This window comes from Harpegnathos saltator, unplaced genomic scaffold (genome assembly GCF_003227715.2).
Source record: "Harpegnathos saltator strain DR-91 unplaced genomic scaffold, Hsal_v8.6 scaffold425, whole genome shotgun sequence".
NCBI classification, from domain to species: domain Eukaryota; kingdom Metazoa; phylum Arthropoda; class Insecta; order Hymenoptera; family Formicidae; genus Harpegnathos; species Harpegnathos saltator.
Genome location: NW_020230234.1, coordinates 971,398 through 989,192, shown reverse-complemented (window position 1 = coordinate 989,192; position 17,795 = coordinate 971,398). Strand labels below are relative to the sequence as shown.

The 17,795-nt window shown below is 47.1% G+C and overlaps 1 protein-coding gene across 2 annotated transcripts in view; it reads right to left on the bottom strand.

Moving 5' to 3' along the window:
• Positions 1-579: 579 nt before the first annotated feature.
• LOC105184251 (uncharacterized) overlaps positions 580-17,795 on the bottom strand; it is a 255,175-nt gene continuing 237,959 nt past the window's right edge. For both annotated transcript variants that reach the window (XM_011142934.2, XM_011142936.2), the window contains 5 exons: positions 7,521-7,678; positions 6,058-6,192; positions 4,514-4,704; positions 2,033-2,254; positions 580-741 (listed from right to left, as the gene is read on the bottom strand). In XM_011142934.2, coding sequence (XP_011141236.1) covers positions 646-741; positions 2,033-2,254; positions 4,514-4,704; positions 6,058-6,192; positions 7,521-7,678 — 802 coding nt within the window. In that variant the 3' untranslated portion in view covers positions 580-645. The remainder of the gene's footprint in view (positions 742-2,032; positions 2,255-4,513; positions 4,705-6,057; positions 6,193-7,520; positions 7,679-17,795) is intronic.

The window sequence follows — 17,795 nt, the reverse complement described above, 5'->3', positions numbered from 1 at the left end:
ATCTGCGGATGGTGTTAAAGATAGTACATACGATTTCTCGAAACTAAATCCGCTCGACTTGTCGGAAAGTTCCAGAGAATCCTTACATTTTTAGAATTTCTTTATTTATTATTATTCGTTTATTATTTATTGATAATTACGATCGACATAAGAATGGAAGAAAAATCCTTTACGATGTGAAACGAATGTGTAGAGCGGAACGAAAAAGGATTCAAAGGATCGAACCCAGTGCGACTGTTGACGTTATCCTGTTTTCACCTCAATCAAATTTGTTAATTTCCTCAATCAAAAATTTTCAGCGAAGTTGCAAGAGCGAGTGAAAGGTTCAAAACGGAATCGATATCTCTTGTTTCGGGAAGATGATCGATACTCGACTAGCCGGCATAGATCACTGGATCTAGCGATCCTGAATAATTTGTTAGGCAATTAAGCTATATACAAACGGGTGCGTTATCCTTAAAGGAGATCGATATGTCTCGTTGGTTGGCCGGGGAAGACCGTTCCGATGAATATTCTATTTATCTTCTCTTTTAATTATTTCTCTCTCTCTCTCTCTCTCTCTCTCTCTCTCTCTCTCCTCTCTCTCTCTCTCTCTCTCTCTCTCTCTCTCTCTCTTTCTCTTCTCTTTCTCTCTTCTTCTCTCGTTTATTCCTTTGCTGATAATGATCCATTGGTCAAGGCCATTACTGTTCCAGAAGCCCCTCTCGAGCTCGTATCAGAATTCAATTCTAAAGACGAATCCTGTAACAGAGATAACACGCAATTATAATTTTGATAATTATTGCAGCCTAGATTTTAATCATTACAAAGCTCCAAACTATACGTTATCAGTATATTTCTGAGACGAAGAAGATTGCGCTTTCCCAGTTCCAAGACCCTGCATAAAAATCCCTCAAAAATCCCTATTTCAAACAGGAAAATCTCTATACGAATATTGCGAAGATAACGAAAAGAAAGAAAAGATGCAAGAGACTCGCAACATTTTGAGTATCTATATTCTTTGTATATTAATTCCAACGTAAGATAGAAAAAACCAAGAAGACATATTGCGAGATGTCGAGATGTGAATTCGAGATTCGCTGGCGAACATCGGCGGAGGAGTCGGAGCGATGTGATTTATCGTGCGGCAAAAAAGTATCGCGACGACAGCATTATCCCGCCGTCGTCGCCGTCGTCTTGGTTGTCGTCGTGGTCGCCGTCGTTGTCGGCGCCGACAACACCGATTTACGATGTTGCCGTTAATATGCACCCGCGAAGAACGATTCTCCATCGTGGATGACTGCTTTTAACTGTTGTGCGGCGAGAATAGGACCGGTCATTAAGGCCGCCATGCTGGATCCATTACGATCTTTATGCTCTTTACGATCCTCACGATGAGATACGGTGGTCTCCGACGCCGTTTCTGACACCCGAGCGTGCGTCTCCAGCACTCGGCGGTCTATTCTCACCGGTGAATAAAAAAAATATGTCCGTCTTTCTTATTATTTCTCATTTAATCTCGAACGAAACGAAAAGCCGCAATTATCGAAATTCCCGCGAAACAGAGGCGCGAGTTTCCTTCGCGGATCGGAAGATTACGTCGCTCCGCGAGTCTCCCACGAGCGCGGAACACGGCTGTGAAAATTGCGAGGTGCGGAGGAAATCGCGATATAGCCGTGACGGGGAGAACCGAGATAATAAAATTCCAGAGGCAAAAGGACAAGAAAACCTCAGGGACAGAAGGATAACAAAAGCCGGGGGGAAAATTGACAATAAACTCGATAATAAAATCGACTATGTTTCCTCGTGTGTGTAAAAAGAAAAAGATACATGTTCTTCCCGCTCTCGGCTGATTTGCTTACCCCTCGCCGCTCGAATTCATACGCATCTTGCGAGGCCGCGGATGCGTGTGTGTGTGTGTGTGTGTGTGTGTGTGTGTGTGTGTGTGTGTGTGTGTGTGCGGAGAGAGCCTAACGATCCTATATTCCTAACAATTCCTATATCGATTCCGTTTGAAAAAGAGCCCCGTCGCTTTTCGGGGCAAATTACTTACAATGCTGAGAGCGTGCATGATGCAGGCCTGCGTGGTGTTCTCTACGTGGATCAATTCGTCGCAGTCCTCGTGATCCAAGCCGTTGACGTCAGATCGAATCTTGATCGGCGACAGAGCCGCTTCGTTGTCCGTTGACTTGCCACTGTCAGGGGACGGTATTAACTCGTGTCCATCAAGCTCCTCCTCCTCCGCGCGCTCCTCGCAGTCCGTAGCCTTGATTTCCTGTCATAGATCCCGTAGATCAGTGCCGGGTGCGCGGAGATTATCGCAGACGGAAAACCGATTAACGAACGTGCATCCGTCGGCCCAATCACGCGGGATCATTTATCCTCGCGAGGAAACGCGCGGCGCGGCGCGGCGCGGCGCGGCGGTCGCCACGGGAAATTGTAACGACGTCGCGGGACTTTGTCAATTAATGAGCGCGACGCGACGTAATTATCGCTACAGAGAGAGAGAGAGAGAGGATTTTGTTCCTCGCGTGAGACAAAGACGTAACACGAGTGTAAAATTTGGACAGGCGGCTTTGGGAAATTCAAACGGACGCGCGCCTATAATAACCGTTGCGATAGCTCCAGCACCGAAGAATAATACAATGTTTCGAAAAGCGAACTTCGTTCTCAAACAACGCGCTACGTTCGCAGCGTGCTGCCCGTGAAAATAAATAAATCACGCGAACTCTGCCTGTCCGTTGGCATGCGATGCGTCGAATTCGGCGGAATCGCAGCGCGACGCGAGATTCGACCGAAAGTTCGTACGAAAGATCACCGCCCGCTCTCATCATTATCCTCGGCGCAGAAGGTGTACCTGGTGAAAGCCTGAGGGAAACGCGACGGAATTGTGCGCTCCCGCGATATTAAAAAAAAAAAGAGAGAGGGAGAAAGAGAGAGGGGCAGAGAGAGAGAGAGAGAGAGAGAAAATATAAATGAAAAAAAAAGGGTCAGAAGTAGAATTTTTCGGCGCCGCTGGTATCTGTTGATGGGAAAACTGTTAAGGGGAGATGATGGGCGAGTGAAGGGAAAATGCCATCACCCGAGGGGGCACGGAAAAATATTACTTCGTCATATATTTCTCTGTCGATACGTCAAACCCAGAGTTAGCCTCGATGGAATCGACGTGTTCCGCGTCGGTCACTAGGGTTGCTTTTGCTGAGTGCAAGCACGCGCCCCTCGCGCTCTCCGCTTCTCCACAACTTCGTAGAAATTGTGTACGTCAAGCGTCATCGGGAAGAACTGTCTGCGTCGTCCTCGTCGACGTCGTTCACGGATGTGGATCCGAAGATGTAGATGTATCTCGTGTCTCTCAGGCAACGCGCGAGGCGTCGCGACGTCTCGTCGTCGCTCGGCCCGCGACGGCGACGCGCAATGCGCCGATAAATGTGACAGAAAATCACGCGCGTTTCCGGCGAGGGCGCGAGGCGGGTGGTGTACGGGAGATGGGTTTAAAGAAGAATAATTAATTCGGTGCACGCGAAGGACCCGCGAGAGTCGCGAGTCGATGTCGCATCGGAGTTAGTAATTTCATCGGCGGTTGCCATTCGATCGCGAATTAATTAACGAAAGTGAGAGAATGTTACTTATTTCAGCGCTGCGATAGGCTCTCGCGTAACATGCCGGATAATTACGCATTCGTGAGGAAGAAGGGGGCAGAGAGAGGGAGAGGGAGAGGGAGAGAGAGAGAGAGAGAGAGAGAGAGAGAGAGAGAGAGAGAGAGGAAGAGAGTCGAATACTTCCGTTAAATTCACATTTTAATTATCCGAAAAATGCGCGCACGCGCTCCCTCGCTCTCGGCGGCGGCGGTAAAACAATTCTGGTAATTCGTTAATTAGTTGCTGACAAATAGACCAAACTCGAGATGATCCATGCAAGTGGAATCGCGGTGTCGCGATTAATCGCGGCGTTATTTTATTAACAACGAATATAAAATTACGCGATTTGCGCGTAACGCGAGACAACACGCGGGCCGACACGCCGCGGGTGGTTGTTCACGGTGTAAACAAATAATAACGCAATTGCGTATAATTATACAAAATGCGGAAATAAATTGATGCTTATTAATCAGGTGGCGAAATAACTTGCGACACGAAACAAATCGCGCCGCGACGCGTCGTCACACAGACGGCCGATAATTTCGATCGCATTTCACGGCGGAAAATATGTAGGTCGCGGCGACGAGAAGAAACTTCCGAGCCCGAGCTTCGGGATGCTCTGACGTCATACCCTTCGCCGTCCCCGGAAGTTCTTGGTTCTTCTTCGGCTTGAGGTCCGTTCGCAAAATGTCGCGGCGCGGCGCCGGCATAAATGATAAGATCAGACGGACAGATAGATACATTTTTTGCGAAGTCCAGACAGAAGGTAACATCGAAGACAAAATGTTCGAGAAGGAGAGAGACGAAAAGAGGAGGAGAGAGAGAGAGAGAGAGAGAGAGAGAGAAAGAAAGAGAGAGAGAGAGAGAGAGAGAGGGCAGGGGGAGTGAGAACTGACCTGGAAATCCTGCGGGGAGGGCGACGACTCCTTCGGCTGGTCCAGGCTGGGACTTCGCGGCGGGCTGGGCGCTCTTGTGCCCAGCTCGTAGATGTTGATCATGTGGGCCGCCTGTGCATGGACCATCAGCTCCCAGGCGCTCAAGAAGGAGAGCTTGCAGAGGACGCAGAGCAGCGACGTCGTCGAGTCTCCTGTACGCATATGAAGGCGATAAATCGGTGAAAAGATGTCGAGATGTCGCGCAGCGACGAGCCGGACGATACGAGACAAAACTCGAGATCTTGCGAACTTCTTCACTCCCCCCTCGCCCTCCTGTCGCCTAGCGATCGTTTATCGTGCGACGGATAAATCGCGGGCTTGCCGACAAGTTTCATGGCGCGTCGCGTGCGGTACATACTAAAGAGTGCATCGTGAAAGCGCGTCGAATTACTCCGCTCCGAACGGAGGAGAGGGAGCGAATCCCCCGGCTGATTCTAATGTTTCCGTAATAACCCGCATGGAAATTTCTCAGAATTTTACCGGGAGCGGGGCGTACACTCCGATCGGAATGTCCTGAAATAACTCGTCCCGAAATAAGTTGCCCCGCTGTGACACCGACGGAGAATCCCATTCTTATCCCAAACACGACTTCCCGTCCTTGTCTAAAAAGCGAAGTAGGAACATCGTGGAACTCGATTCTATTCATAAGTAAAATCGGTGCTTTTATTTTCAGGTGGAATCATCTAATGAATCCCTCTTTCACACCAGCTATTTAAGAGCTATTCAAACCAGAATTCAAAAGAATAAAAAATTAGGAAAAATATGGAAAGTGTCGTGTGCATTTGGATCTTTTAAATATTTATACACGGAGTTAATACGCAAAGAGTTTTATCATGTTATGTGTTTGTTCCACTTCAATATAAAATAAAAATGAGAAAATCTTTAGAGAAACATTAGCGAGATTAAATAGAACAGGAAGACGTTTTTCAAATTTAGAATTACATGTTCGAAACGCATTAAACCTGAATCTACGTGGATTTCCCAGCTAGTGATTTAATATATATTTTTTTAAATTGAGTTGAAGCAAATTAAAGATCCCAAGAAATTTTCTTACGTGAGACGGATCAGATCGTTTTTAGAAAGAGTCAGGATAAGGCAATTGAAGATTGATTTGTACTCGATTTCGCCTCGTTTCGTCCTTTCTTCAGCTCGTCGTCTGACTCGGAGTCGCCGTGTGTGATGGAACAAAGTCTCAATCTCTGGGAGAGAGACGGACTGGCAGGGAGCACATATAAAAATTTGACGAAATGAGAACCGCCCTTTGATTTGCACAAAGCGCATCGCGATTGCGATCGCGATGTGTCGCGAAAGCGATACCACGGCTGCGGCAAGTTGTCGAGTCGGCCGAGCGAGGTCGACGGATTGTTTAATCTGATCGTCGTGTAAAAGCGACGGGCAGATAAACTGGACAGATTAATCATACTAATTCTGGAATCTTCCGGTGGGACTCGGAGCGCGTTTACGTACCGGAAGGAGACGCTTCGAAGTTTATTTCGAGTACATACTTGGGGCGGCTCCGTTGAAGGTGTGACATTTACATGTGAACCGCAACTTGCAATAGTTTCGCTTGTGCTCCAACAGCTCCCCGAGTTCCGTGAACATCTCCCTGCAGTTGCCGCAGATCAGTATGTCCGGATTGCCTACAACATACCTCCTATTAAACCTAATCTTTATTTGCCCGACGAGGAGGAGCAGGGGAAGCACGAGGTTTAAATTATGAAACCTTGCGATTATCGTCTCGTCGAGTTGATTGATAATAGAAATGCAGAGAGACAGGTTCTTCTTAGACAATGAACTATCGAATTCGGGGTTTCAAAGCATAAATTTACACCCGGTGTTAGAGCGGGAAAACACTCGCGAAATTCAACACAATTTTGTGTTCAACAAGCATTATGCACAACACAACCACGTAAAATCTGTTCCGATAACTTTGAATGAAACGTTGAATTATCGCAATGACCGAAACTTTTACGTCTTGATGAGAAGAGATTGGAAGCTTCACCTAATCCCTATTATGTACCCGAGCGTTCTCCCGCTCGTCTTCAGACACCCTGTACATGTGTACATAGACTGTCGTGTACATGGACTGAGTTCTCCACAAGAGGCTGCGAAGACTGTCTCCGAAAAAGATGACCTGTGCCAAAAGCTTTGTCTACGTATGCTTGACTCCCACTGGGGATAGCTGGACGAAAAGACAACATGACCGTGGACAACGAGAGGGTAATACGAGGTTTGATCGAAAAGTAACGAGAATGTTGAAATTGCGCGCGCTGTATCGTGTCGATTCAGTTGATTCTTTTTCTGTACGTTGATAGCACTACCGGTGACGTACGTGTCAATTTTCAGGCAGCTGCGACGCTTAGTTTGTTAGTTTGGCGAGCGAATGAGCAAGACGTACTTCAGTGCGTTTGGCGATTTTTTGTGCGGCGAAATCAGTCGGATCAGACAGCACACCGCTTTGCTTATCCAACAGTTCTTGGCGAAACACAACACCGTTGTAATCGCCGCAACCGCCTTATTCTCCAGACATGGTCCCCTGTGATTTTTCCCTATTTCCCAAACTCAAAAGGACACTCAGAGGACAACGTTTCTCAACAATAAATGAGATGAAGGCGAAGTCGCAGATCCAGCTCAAGACGATACCTGAAGAGGCGTTCCACCAGTGTTTCTCAAACTGGAAACCACGTTGGTACAAGTGTATAATATCACTGGGGGGACTACTTTGAAGGAAATGGGATAAACATTGAAGATTAAACAAATGCTCTCCGAGAAAATTAAAAATTCTCGTTATTTTTTTTTATCAAACCTCGTACATAAGCTGTCCTTCACATCTCGTCTGCAAACCTCTCACAAAGAGACGCAGTCCACATAGCCGAGTTTCGAGATCGAAGCGGATCAACGCGCGGGAACGCGCTCGCCCTCGGCGACGGCGAGTGCCGATGACGCGTGTTGCGCGCGAAACACTTACTGTATACTTTAAGTTGATTCAAGTCGGGCACTGTGCTGATGTTCGCCGTCGGTTGCTGTTTCTGCAGTTTCGGATGCTGCGCCCGCGTCGGTGGCATCAGACGCGGCCGCTTCAACGGTGGTGCCAAGCGCGGTGGAAATGCGGTCGACGCGTAGTAACTGCAAGTACAGGGCCATTTTGCAAAATACATACGGTAATGTGTGCCTGCGCGCTTGTGCGTGTGCGTGCGTGCGTGCGTGCGTGCGTGTCAGTCAGATTGGTAAACGCAGCGTCTCGGAACTATTGTGTATCGTTCGGCCGCGGCAGCTCAAATTAACAGAGAGCCGACGAGCGTGTTTCGATATATCAGCGGCGTCGATAGCGGCATTTGACATGGAGAGTTTAAAAGAGACGTCGGCCAATTAAATTTCGAGGACGCGACGTGTTTGCACGGACAGCGTGTATATTAACAAATGGCAACGCGCGTTACGCGCTCTCTCTCTCTCTTTCCTTCTCCCTCCCCTCCCTCCCTCCCTCCCTCCCTCGTTTGAACGTGTCGATTCGCACAGCTCACCCGTCCGCTCGCTTTTCCGCCGACAATCGCGTCATCGACGACCTTACAAATGAGCAATTGTCGAATAAATTGCATTCGCGAACGAGTGCGCTTTCTTAAGTGCATTTAGAGACGCGGCGGGATAAACGCGCGGCATTAAACGCGTTTCGCAGACTAGCGGAATTCCACTGCGAGAGCGTGTTCCTCCGAGAGCTTCCCTTTGTCGCGATATGTAAGAGAAAAAGAAAAAAGAGACGGAAAAAGAGGGAGAAAAGAAGAGAAAAAGGAACGCACAAGAGACCGCGCAATGGGGCGTCGTGTATCGCTTTTATTTTGTATGAAGAAAAAATTTCCATTCCTCCAGCGAAACGCCTTACCCGCTTTGTTCAACGGAAAGAGAATATCTCGTAAAAGAAATTATGCCTGTGCTCGCGGCAGATTTATAAGTCGAGTGTATTTGTTGCGAATTAAATGACAGACCGTTGAGCATTCGTACACGCCAAATTCATCGATAATAAATTTATAACATTTCGACGGCCACAGTGTCGTGTCGTGTGTATCTCGTAATATTTTCGTATATGTTCAATACGTAAATTACATAAACATATTAAATTATATTAATTAAATATGTAAAAGTAAGAAAAAAATGTTTCTCGTTGACATCATTCTGCAAGCGGCCATCGCCTTATAAAGAAATACTTATCGATGATAACAGTTTATGATCGTATTTATTTAACTCTACTCGAATTCGTATGCAAGGAGAGTGTTTTTGTTTTCTTTAGAAAATCCGAGAGCCTCGAAATTTGCCAGAGCCAGAAATCTGTCAAAAGAGTCTTAACCGAAATAAAAGAACGGCTACGAGAATGTTGACGCGCATATATATATATATATTGTCTATTATTTTCACCGTTCTAATTAATTAAAGTCCCAATTAGCGTTGTCGTCGTCAAGTTTCGCGAAGGATTCCGCTAAAATTGGAAAGCTTCGGCTTTAAGGGAGCAGCGGCGGCGACGATTGTTGCTTTAAAAGCTTCGAAGGTGGAGGCGCGCAGTAAAATAAATTACGTTTGAATAATTCAAGATTGTATCCGGTAATGCGGTCCCTTCAAATTAAGATCGAATTACTCCGGGATTTTTCCTTCGAGAGAACATCACTTTGCCGATATTAAACGTACATATCGCATAACCTCGATAGTTCATTTAATACTGCGCCTAAAATAATTATATGTATGTAATATGCGATACGCTCCAATCTGCTGTTCAATTCAATGGAGAATCAATACAATCGCGATATCGAATGAGGGGACTCGCGTTTAATAATGCGTTCGTTTATTTACGTGTTGTTTTACACGTAAGTGAAATTAGGCAATTATTTAAATATTATCGAATGCGAATTAGGTTGTTATTATTATCGCTTGATGAGCGAAAAAACTATCCAATGAAGGAGTGAGTGATCGAATCAAATTAAACGCGTTAAGAGAACGTTAAGCGTTTCATGTGATGTGTGAGCGATAGAAAGAGAAAAAGATATCTCTACAAAGATTTGAAGATTACTCTGTCATTAGAATCACATATGGTTCTGGGCTCGTATTAATTGTTGTTTCTTGAAATTTGCCTAGAAGGGGGAGGGGGGAGGGAGATACGTTTAAGTTTAGATGTGAGAGTTTTTCGATCGAATTCTCCATTACAAGTACAACGTCACTACATATTCCATGATTCGCTCGAAAGACCCAGAACGCTTCATTCAAGTCCGAGTATTCCACGCGATATTCAAACTTCAAAAATAGAAATTACCAGTACAAACCTCACACCTCTAACTTCATATCCTGATCTCACGGGGAACAAGCTTCAAGTAAACGACTATTAATACGAGCCGCAGTATTCTCAGTCAGCGATCTGTGAACGTTAACGAGCACATACATACGTGCGTCCCGTTAAATGCTTAACGGGACATCGAACAGGAGACGACAGTCGTAATACACGGCACGGATTTCGTTGGTGCGTTCTCCGTTTTACGGATATCGCTACGCGGTATGCACGCACGCGATTTTACGATGTCGGAACTCGCGGCTGCCATAAATACCGGAGATGCGGAGCCTGCAAAATGCCTCCGTTTGCGCTTCTTTTTACTGCCAAATGAACGCGCCCTTCGAGCTGCTTTTCATCGGTTTCACCGATGCGCGAAGTGTTAACGCGTTTCGAGCAATTTCGAGAATCTGTCACGTGCTCTCCTTTATTTTTTCTTCCCCCCTCTCTCTCTCTCTCTCCCTCTCTCTCTCTCTCTCTCTCCCCCTCTCTCTCTCTCTCTCTCTCTCTCTCTCTCTCTCTCTCTGAGAGCGATCACGCGAGACAATCGCACGTGATAACGAATTCACGACAATATCGCTCGGATTTACGGCGGACTGCGAGATCACTTTTGACAATTTTCACGAGTGACACAGCCCCATCCGGCTGACAAAATTTCAATTCGCCACCCTCAGCAATTCGTGCGGCGTGCGCGTTGCCGAGATCTGGATCTTGCAAATTGGAGAAATGAATGGTGATAAATCAACTCGATAATATTATCGGAGAACGTATTCGGGTCATTTTCGCGGACACAAAAGTCCGATTACATTGATATTATGATGTCGGACACTGATCCATTTCCTGCGAGGCTTCTAATTGCCGTGATAGACGTAAGTGGGTTAGTGTTGAGCGCGCGCGTCGGGCGGATCTTGTATCAATAAGTTCCGCTATGGCGAACCTCCCGGCAAATAATGCGCCGTGACGTAATTCAATTCTTATTCCTTCGTCGACTTGATTAATTAATTTAATATCTCGCGCTCTCCTCCTCTCACTCTCCCGCTCCTTCTGTCGTCGTTCCGCTTGCGACGGGGCGTGTCGGTCCCGCCGGTACGATCCGCAAACGGCGCGCGACAAACGAGATACGCCTTATCGCGATCGCGAGACATGTCTATCATCGTCGTCGTTATCATTTCGTCGCCGCCGTTACATTTATTTATCGCTTTGCTGCCCGTTTGTTGCAACGCCACCATTAGTTGCCGTCACTCATAAAAGGTTGCACGCGCGTAAAAAATGTCAGAACGAAGTGGAAAAGTGGCGAGTGGGTCGGGGAAGGGCGGGGAGGGGGAGGGGATGCGGGACGAGGAGAGGGAGGTGGAATTGGAGGGTTACGAATGGCCTCGTTACGGTATAGAATTATGACGTCGGTTATGAGAGACGCAATAATTGCGGGAAAACGCCGACCTGGCCACCGACAGAAATATTATTTATGGCTTCGAGGGGGTGAGCGCAAATCGTGATACTTGCGATAGTAAAATATGGCCGGCTGGTTTTGTCCGGCGGAGCATACATTGTGACGATGTCTTAACGGTTTCCGATGGGAAAGAGAGAAAGAAGAAAAACGTGAATTATTAGGGTTAAAATAATTAGAAATAAGGAGAGACGGCGCGCGGGACGGCGCGGCGGGGTTTAACGAGTGGCGATAAATGTCTCCAAAATTGGCGGTCTACTGCTGAGAAGGAACATCGATTCCCCGCAATAGAAACAGAGGCGAATCGAAAACCACTGACCGACAGTTTTGGTTTCGCAATGTTGCGTGGAGCTTACCCGCGCCGCGTACGTCCAAGTTCTTTATTTATTTGTTTTATTTATTCATCGGGAAAGTCCCAGATGTTAATCGGATTAAATTCCTTTCTTCTCGGGGTAAAGTCGAGGACTATCAAAGATAGTCCAACGTCTTGAGACATGCGATTGACCCCGTGCGTTGAAAGTCGAAGCGATAAGTCGCCCGGAAGCTGTCGTCATCCAGCCAAAACTGTTTGAGCTACTGCGAATATCGCTGCCTGCGTGCTTGTCCGAAGGATCTACGTATATCCTTATTATCGCGAATTACGGAGGCCATGGATATTTCAGTTGAGTTCTCACGCACTTGATACTTCATGAAAGATTGATTCGACGCGCTTGGCGATCGCGGTGCGCGCAGGCGCAGAAGGCGACCAAGCAGGCTCGGTTGGTCGAAAGACAGGTCGGACGCTGCGAGAAATCGACACTGATGAAGAGAGAAGGATTACGCATGTAAACTTCAGGGTCATCGCACGAAAATCTGCTTGAGACAGAGTTCTCGAAAGGAATCAATGTGAATTGATAACTCGAGCAAAAGACAGCATTTTGCATCAGCGGTGCAAAATAAGTAACGTGATTTGCGCGCCGTTTACAAGCGCGCGACAGAGGGCGCTGCAGGCGCGCGCGTAGTAGCCGAGTCGAGTTTTGAGTAACCGTCTCTGCAAATTTGCCGGACAGTGCGAAAGGGGCGAAAGTTGCGGCGCTGTCTAAGCTCGCCGTCAAACGCATTCAACTCAGCTTGATCTACATACAGTTACCCTAGCAGACAAAGGTACAAATCTAAGATTGAATTACGCGTTTCGGGGGAAGATTGATTTGATGGGTAACTAACGGCTAACCTAGATCGCAGGACGCCGTTGGGCCAAACGAGACGACGCTTCCGATCGATCGGATCTCGCGCGGTACGTGTATACAATATACATTATTTGTATTTAATTTGCACGGTCACATGGGATAGAATCCGCGCTTACGCAGGAGAGAAGACGGCCGATGCTTTTTGTAGTAACCGGCTAAGTCTATTAGCTTGCGCGTCCGTCTGTACATCCGTGTTGCGTGTGACAGCTTGCCGCGCCGAATGAATTTTAATGAAATCCAGTGTTGGAGGGAGACGAGCGAGCGAACGAAAGAGAGAGAGAGAGAGAGAGAGAGAGAGAGAGAGAGAGAGGGGGGGAGGGAGAGGGAGAGCCGGGTTCCAGCCACGCTATCCCGGAGCTGAATTTATCCGACAAATTCGAGCTCCCTCCGCGTTGTCTAATCTGAATACATGCATATCCGAGAGAGAGAGAGAGAGAGAGAGAGAGAGAGAGAGAGAGAGAGAGAGAGAGAGAGAGAGAGAGAGAGAGAGAGAGAGAGAGTCGCGTATATAAAGTGGAGACGCGACGCGCTCGGCATCGTCATTTTTCGCCGGACGCCACCACCATCCCGTTCGCGGGGTAGATTGACCATGCCAGATTAAACGGTCCGCGGGATATAAAATCATGGACGCCGCGAACGAAGACAAAAATATTTGGTATTTGTAATTGTGGTGTATAACCGCACAGCGAGAGAATTACAGTTACGGCAATTACGAGAGTTAACGTTACGTACTTACAATTATTGCGAGTGAAATTTTTCCGGCTTCGTACAAGCCGAATTCGGTCCTGAGAAGCAGGATGGCTATAATTCTAGCGACATGAAGCATTTCTCAGTCCAATCCAATTCAACTTATTAACGGGAGAAACCCTTCAGTGACATCTTATCGAAGTAGCGCGAGGGCAGAAATCAGGACATATAAGTATCACGAAAGAACAAAGTGTCGGCGGCAGTCAACAGAGTCGAGAGAAGTCAGAATAAATAAAGCAAATAAATGAAAATCTTCTCTCCTCGGTATGAGATTTTACGAGCGCGCAAATCACGAAAAGCTGCGAGTCATCAGACGATGAGTTTCCGTGGGCGTGGAAAGGTTGCTGAAGACTAACGAAGGGTTAAAGGTTGGCGAGGGGCGAGGGGGAGGTGGAAGGGCGGAAGAAACGCGCTGCCACCGCTGCCGCGCGAGACACGGCGAAAACAAATAATTGTCAGAGCTGCCTATCGGAAGACCAATGGTCGACGTTTGTCTGACGGCGAGTACGAGGGATGAGAGGCGGAAGAGGGGAAGGGGCAGAGAGACGGTTTAGCCCTTGATGAAAAACCCGTCGATTTATTGATCGAGCTTCTCGTCCTTTAAGCGCGCGGAGCGTCCGCCGCTGCGCGCATTACCGCTCTCTTCTGGCGCACGTGAACGAGCGGTGAGAGGAGAGGGGGCGAAGAAGGAGGAAGGAGATTCCCCGGGAAGTTTAAATTCAAATTGGATCGTTCGGTTTCTTTCAAGTGAAACGCGCGCGGCTTATTCAGTTTTGTGCGCTCGGTCACGCGCAAATGCGCATTAAGACAGATCGCCGATGAAACGAGACGACGGCAACGACGACGATAGATATCCCGGGCTCGCGTTCCGGATCGCGCAAGTTCTCCATTTTGTGTTTATACCGCGGAAAGCGGCGACGATTTCTTTGCCCGGCGACTCCCGTGCAAATAATCACGAAAGTGCCGGAGCAATCGCCGTGCAACGTGTATCGAACGTCCGTTCTCTCCTCGTGTCTCTCTTCCCGAGTATATGACATAATTTTCGGGTATATAAATATATTTGTATCGAGTATAGAAATAATTTTTTCAATCATATAAATTATATCCCCGCGCCGCCTCGTCAGGTAATATTTTCGCCTGAGATGCGTGTGGTTTGATTATCAATGTAGGTCGCATCCGATAAAAAGACGATACGGAGAATGCGTACGCGTGCAATTTAGATGCGTGTTTGCGGGCGTGCACATGGAACCAGTATTATTACAATCGATTTTGCATTATACTCATCGCCGTCTACCACACTTCGTCGTGCGAATATTAATGCCGCAATTAATTTCGCTTAAAGCATAAATTACGACTGAATATATATTTTGAATTTTTCACGAAAGCCAAATTATGCGAACTAACCAACAATTGTGTGCTGGCATTGACCCTTTCTCTTTCTTTTTCTCTCCCTCTCTCTCTCTCTCTCTCTCTCTCTCTCTCTCTCTCTATTCGGACGCCATTAATAAGGCACGATGTTTCGATTAAATTGCAGTCTAAACGCGAAGAACTGAAAAGCGTTTTGTGCGTTTGACGCGTCGCCAATTACGCGAGACGTCAAAATAATGAAGGTGGATCGCGTTTTCCACAATTGCCAGCTGCCAATTATGGCCTTTCGCGGCCGTGTTCCGGCCCTTTCCGCGCCGATATTAATAAATCGTCATTGTTGAAATTGTTGTTGCATTGTCGCCGCGATGACCGAGGTTAACGCGGATTTTGACGTTGAAATTTTCGCGAAATTACTGATACGTCGTACACGTCGCGGCTAATGCGTACGCGACGTAATTACATAATAAAATTACCAAATGTCGGATGCATAAGAATATTAATACGATCGATGGGTACACCGTCCGACGCAGTGTGATAGCCATAAAATGCAAATTTTCCCGGCGCGCGTGTGTCTGCGTAGTTAAAATGTAAGTTTCCTTCGTTTGTGTAGTCGAAAACTGCGGGCGAGTTACATAATGTTTAAAAAACTAGCTAGCCAACTAGTTTCAAAAGCTCGCGCAAACTTTATTTTGCAAGTTATGTGACCAATTTAGAGTCGGTGTTTCCCCGGCTTCTGCTCCGTGCGAAATAAAGGGAAGAAGAGATAAACAATTTTTTTTTCTCTCTCCCCCTCTCTCCTCAAAATTTAACTTAAAACATCGATATCCAGCGGCGCGTCTGTCACGGATGCGACGCCGCCGTCTGTGTATGTGTGTCATTGGATGAATTGCACGAACCGCCAAACACGGGATGAAAATTCGGAATGGCGGAGGGAAAAGTTTCTCGGGACGCGCGATGCGCGGCCGTTTCCTTTTCACGGGACGAACTTTCGGCCTTTAAATTCAGCTGCGGCTTCTCGGGACGATTAAAGATATCGACCGTAAATTATCGCGCCGGTCATTAACAGTCAAAGTGCCATTTCGTGGGGCCACCGGGGGGGGGGGGAGGGAGCTACCGGAGACACGCTGAATACTCGCTATTAGTCGAAGGTGCGTTAATAACAGGTCGATCTCAATGCGTCGTCGCGGCAACGCATATCGGGAATCTCGAATGGAAGAACTCCAGCTCTCGACGAAAATGCACGTCTGCCGAGTTGCATACATAAGTCATTGGCGGTATTCCACTTTGCCCAGCTGCGATTATGCGTCGGGAATGCGCGCAAAACACTTTCGTGAAAGTGTCGGCGGCATTAATTGTGGAAATTTCGTCTCTTTCCTCTTCCCCCCTTTTACCCCCCTTTTTTTTCTTTGATCAACAGTTAATAACACGTTGGAAATTACGGGCCGAACGGCGAATGGAGATCAAAAGCTGCGCGCTGCATTTGTGGGTTTCGTTGCGTATGGCTGCAGATTCATATTTGCATAAATCGGGCCACGGCTTGTGAAAACAAATTAAATATAGAAGCGCATCGCTGGTTTTTAGCTCTCGCAAACACGAATGTCGAATGCGTTTTACATTTTTCAAAGGGACGATGCCGTGTAACATCACCGCCGTAACTTGATTGGTGTCGCAGCGTCGATTTCAAAGTTGATAATTGACTCGCTCGCGAAAGCTCGACCGACCGACCAACCCCGGCGCATATTCACAGGCCCGGCGTTCTTTTGGCTTCCGTTCGCAGTTATAATATTTCGAATGTTTTTGATGCCGGCTGTCGGATAACGGCGTTACGCGACTGCAAAAATGAAATGAGTGAAAAGGCCGTGAAAAAGGCTGGAAAAAATGTTACTTTTGTTCGTCTTTTCCTTCTCTCCCCTCTTTCTCTCACTCTCTTTCCTCGTTTCATTTCATTTCTTGCCAGATATTCCTCGTTTCGTTTCATTTCTTGCCAGATATATATAATTCTCTCGTCATAGAGTATCTGTCGGGGTGAGATTCTACCTTTGCGGAAGTGTTCTCGACGACGTGAGGGTAGAACACGTCAACTCGATAAAGCTGACATTCCGCGCGGACGCGTTTTACGTACATGTAAAATGTCGTTGAAAATTATAATGGATAGGGAAGGGATAAGCGCGCGCGGTTCTCTCTCTCTCTCTCTCTCTCTCTCTCTCTCTCTCTCTCGCCGGAGTTATTTTATAATAACGGCATCCTCCGCTCCCTCTCTCTCTCTCTCTCTCTTTCTCTCTCTCTCTCTTTCTCTCTCTCTCTCTCTCTCTCTCTCTCTCTCTCCCTCCTTCGTTTCGGCACACGGCGCAGGATTAATTTCAGGCGGTAGCGACGCTTAATTTGACGCGGGTAGGACGTGCATTAAACGTTGCACGATCCGTGCACTTAATGCGCATCGATGGGAATCGAGCGTTTAGGCCGACGCGACGCGACGCCGACGTCCTGACATCAGGGGTCAAGGGACATATCGCTGGCGCGCGATTAAGCCCTCGAAGTCGCGAAGGTGTCTTGAGGGACGATCGTTTCTAATTAATCTTCCCTCGGTCCGATGCGCCGGAGAGCGTCCAAATCCAATGCCAGATTAAATGCGACGTGAAATCGTTGGCCGAGGTAAGAGTAATGGGTGATATAAATAAATTATTGGCTGACATTGTTAGAGAGAGAGAGAGAGAGAGAGAGGGGGGAGGGAAGAGAGGGAGAGAGAAAGTGGTATACTTGGTCGAGTCATAAATAACCTCAGACGAAGCTAATGGATATTTACCTTCTAATAGTGAATTATAAAAGCGACCCCTCGCGTTTTTCGCTAATGGAAAAAATAATTAATGTAAAAAAATAGTAAGTCGTCAAATACGAGAAAGAGAAAGAACAAAAGAGAGAGAGAGAGAGAGAGAGGGGGGGGGAAGAGAGAGAGAGAGAGAGAGAGAGAGAGAGAGAGAGAGAGAGAGAGAGAGAGCAGGAGAGAGGAATTTGGCAGGGAATTTTCTATCCAAAAAGTCACTCACTTTCTTCTTCATTTTTCGTTCTTGGACGTTAGAAATGTTGTCATTGGACAAACTTCAGAAGCGGATTCATACCTGAAGAATGCCTCTGTATTAAGCGAGTTCTTCT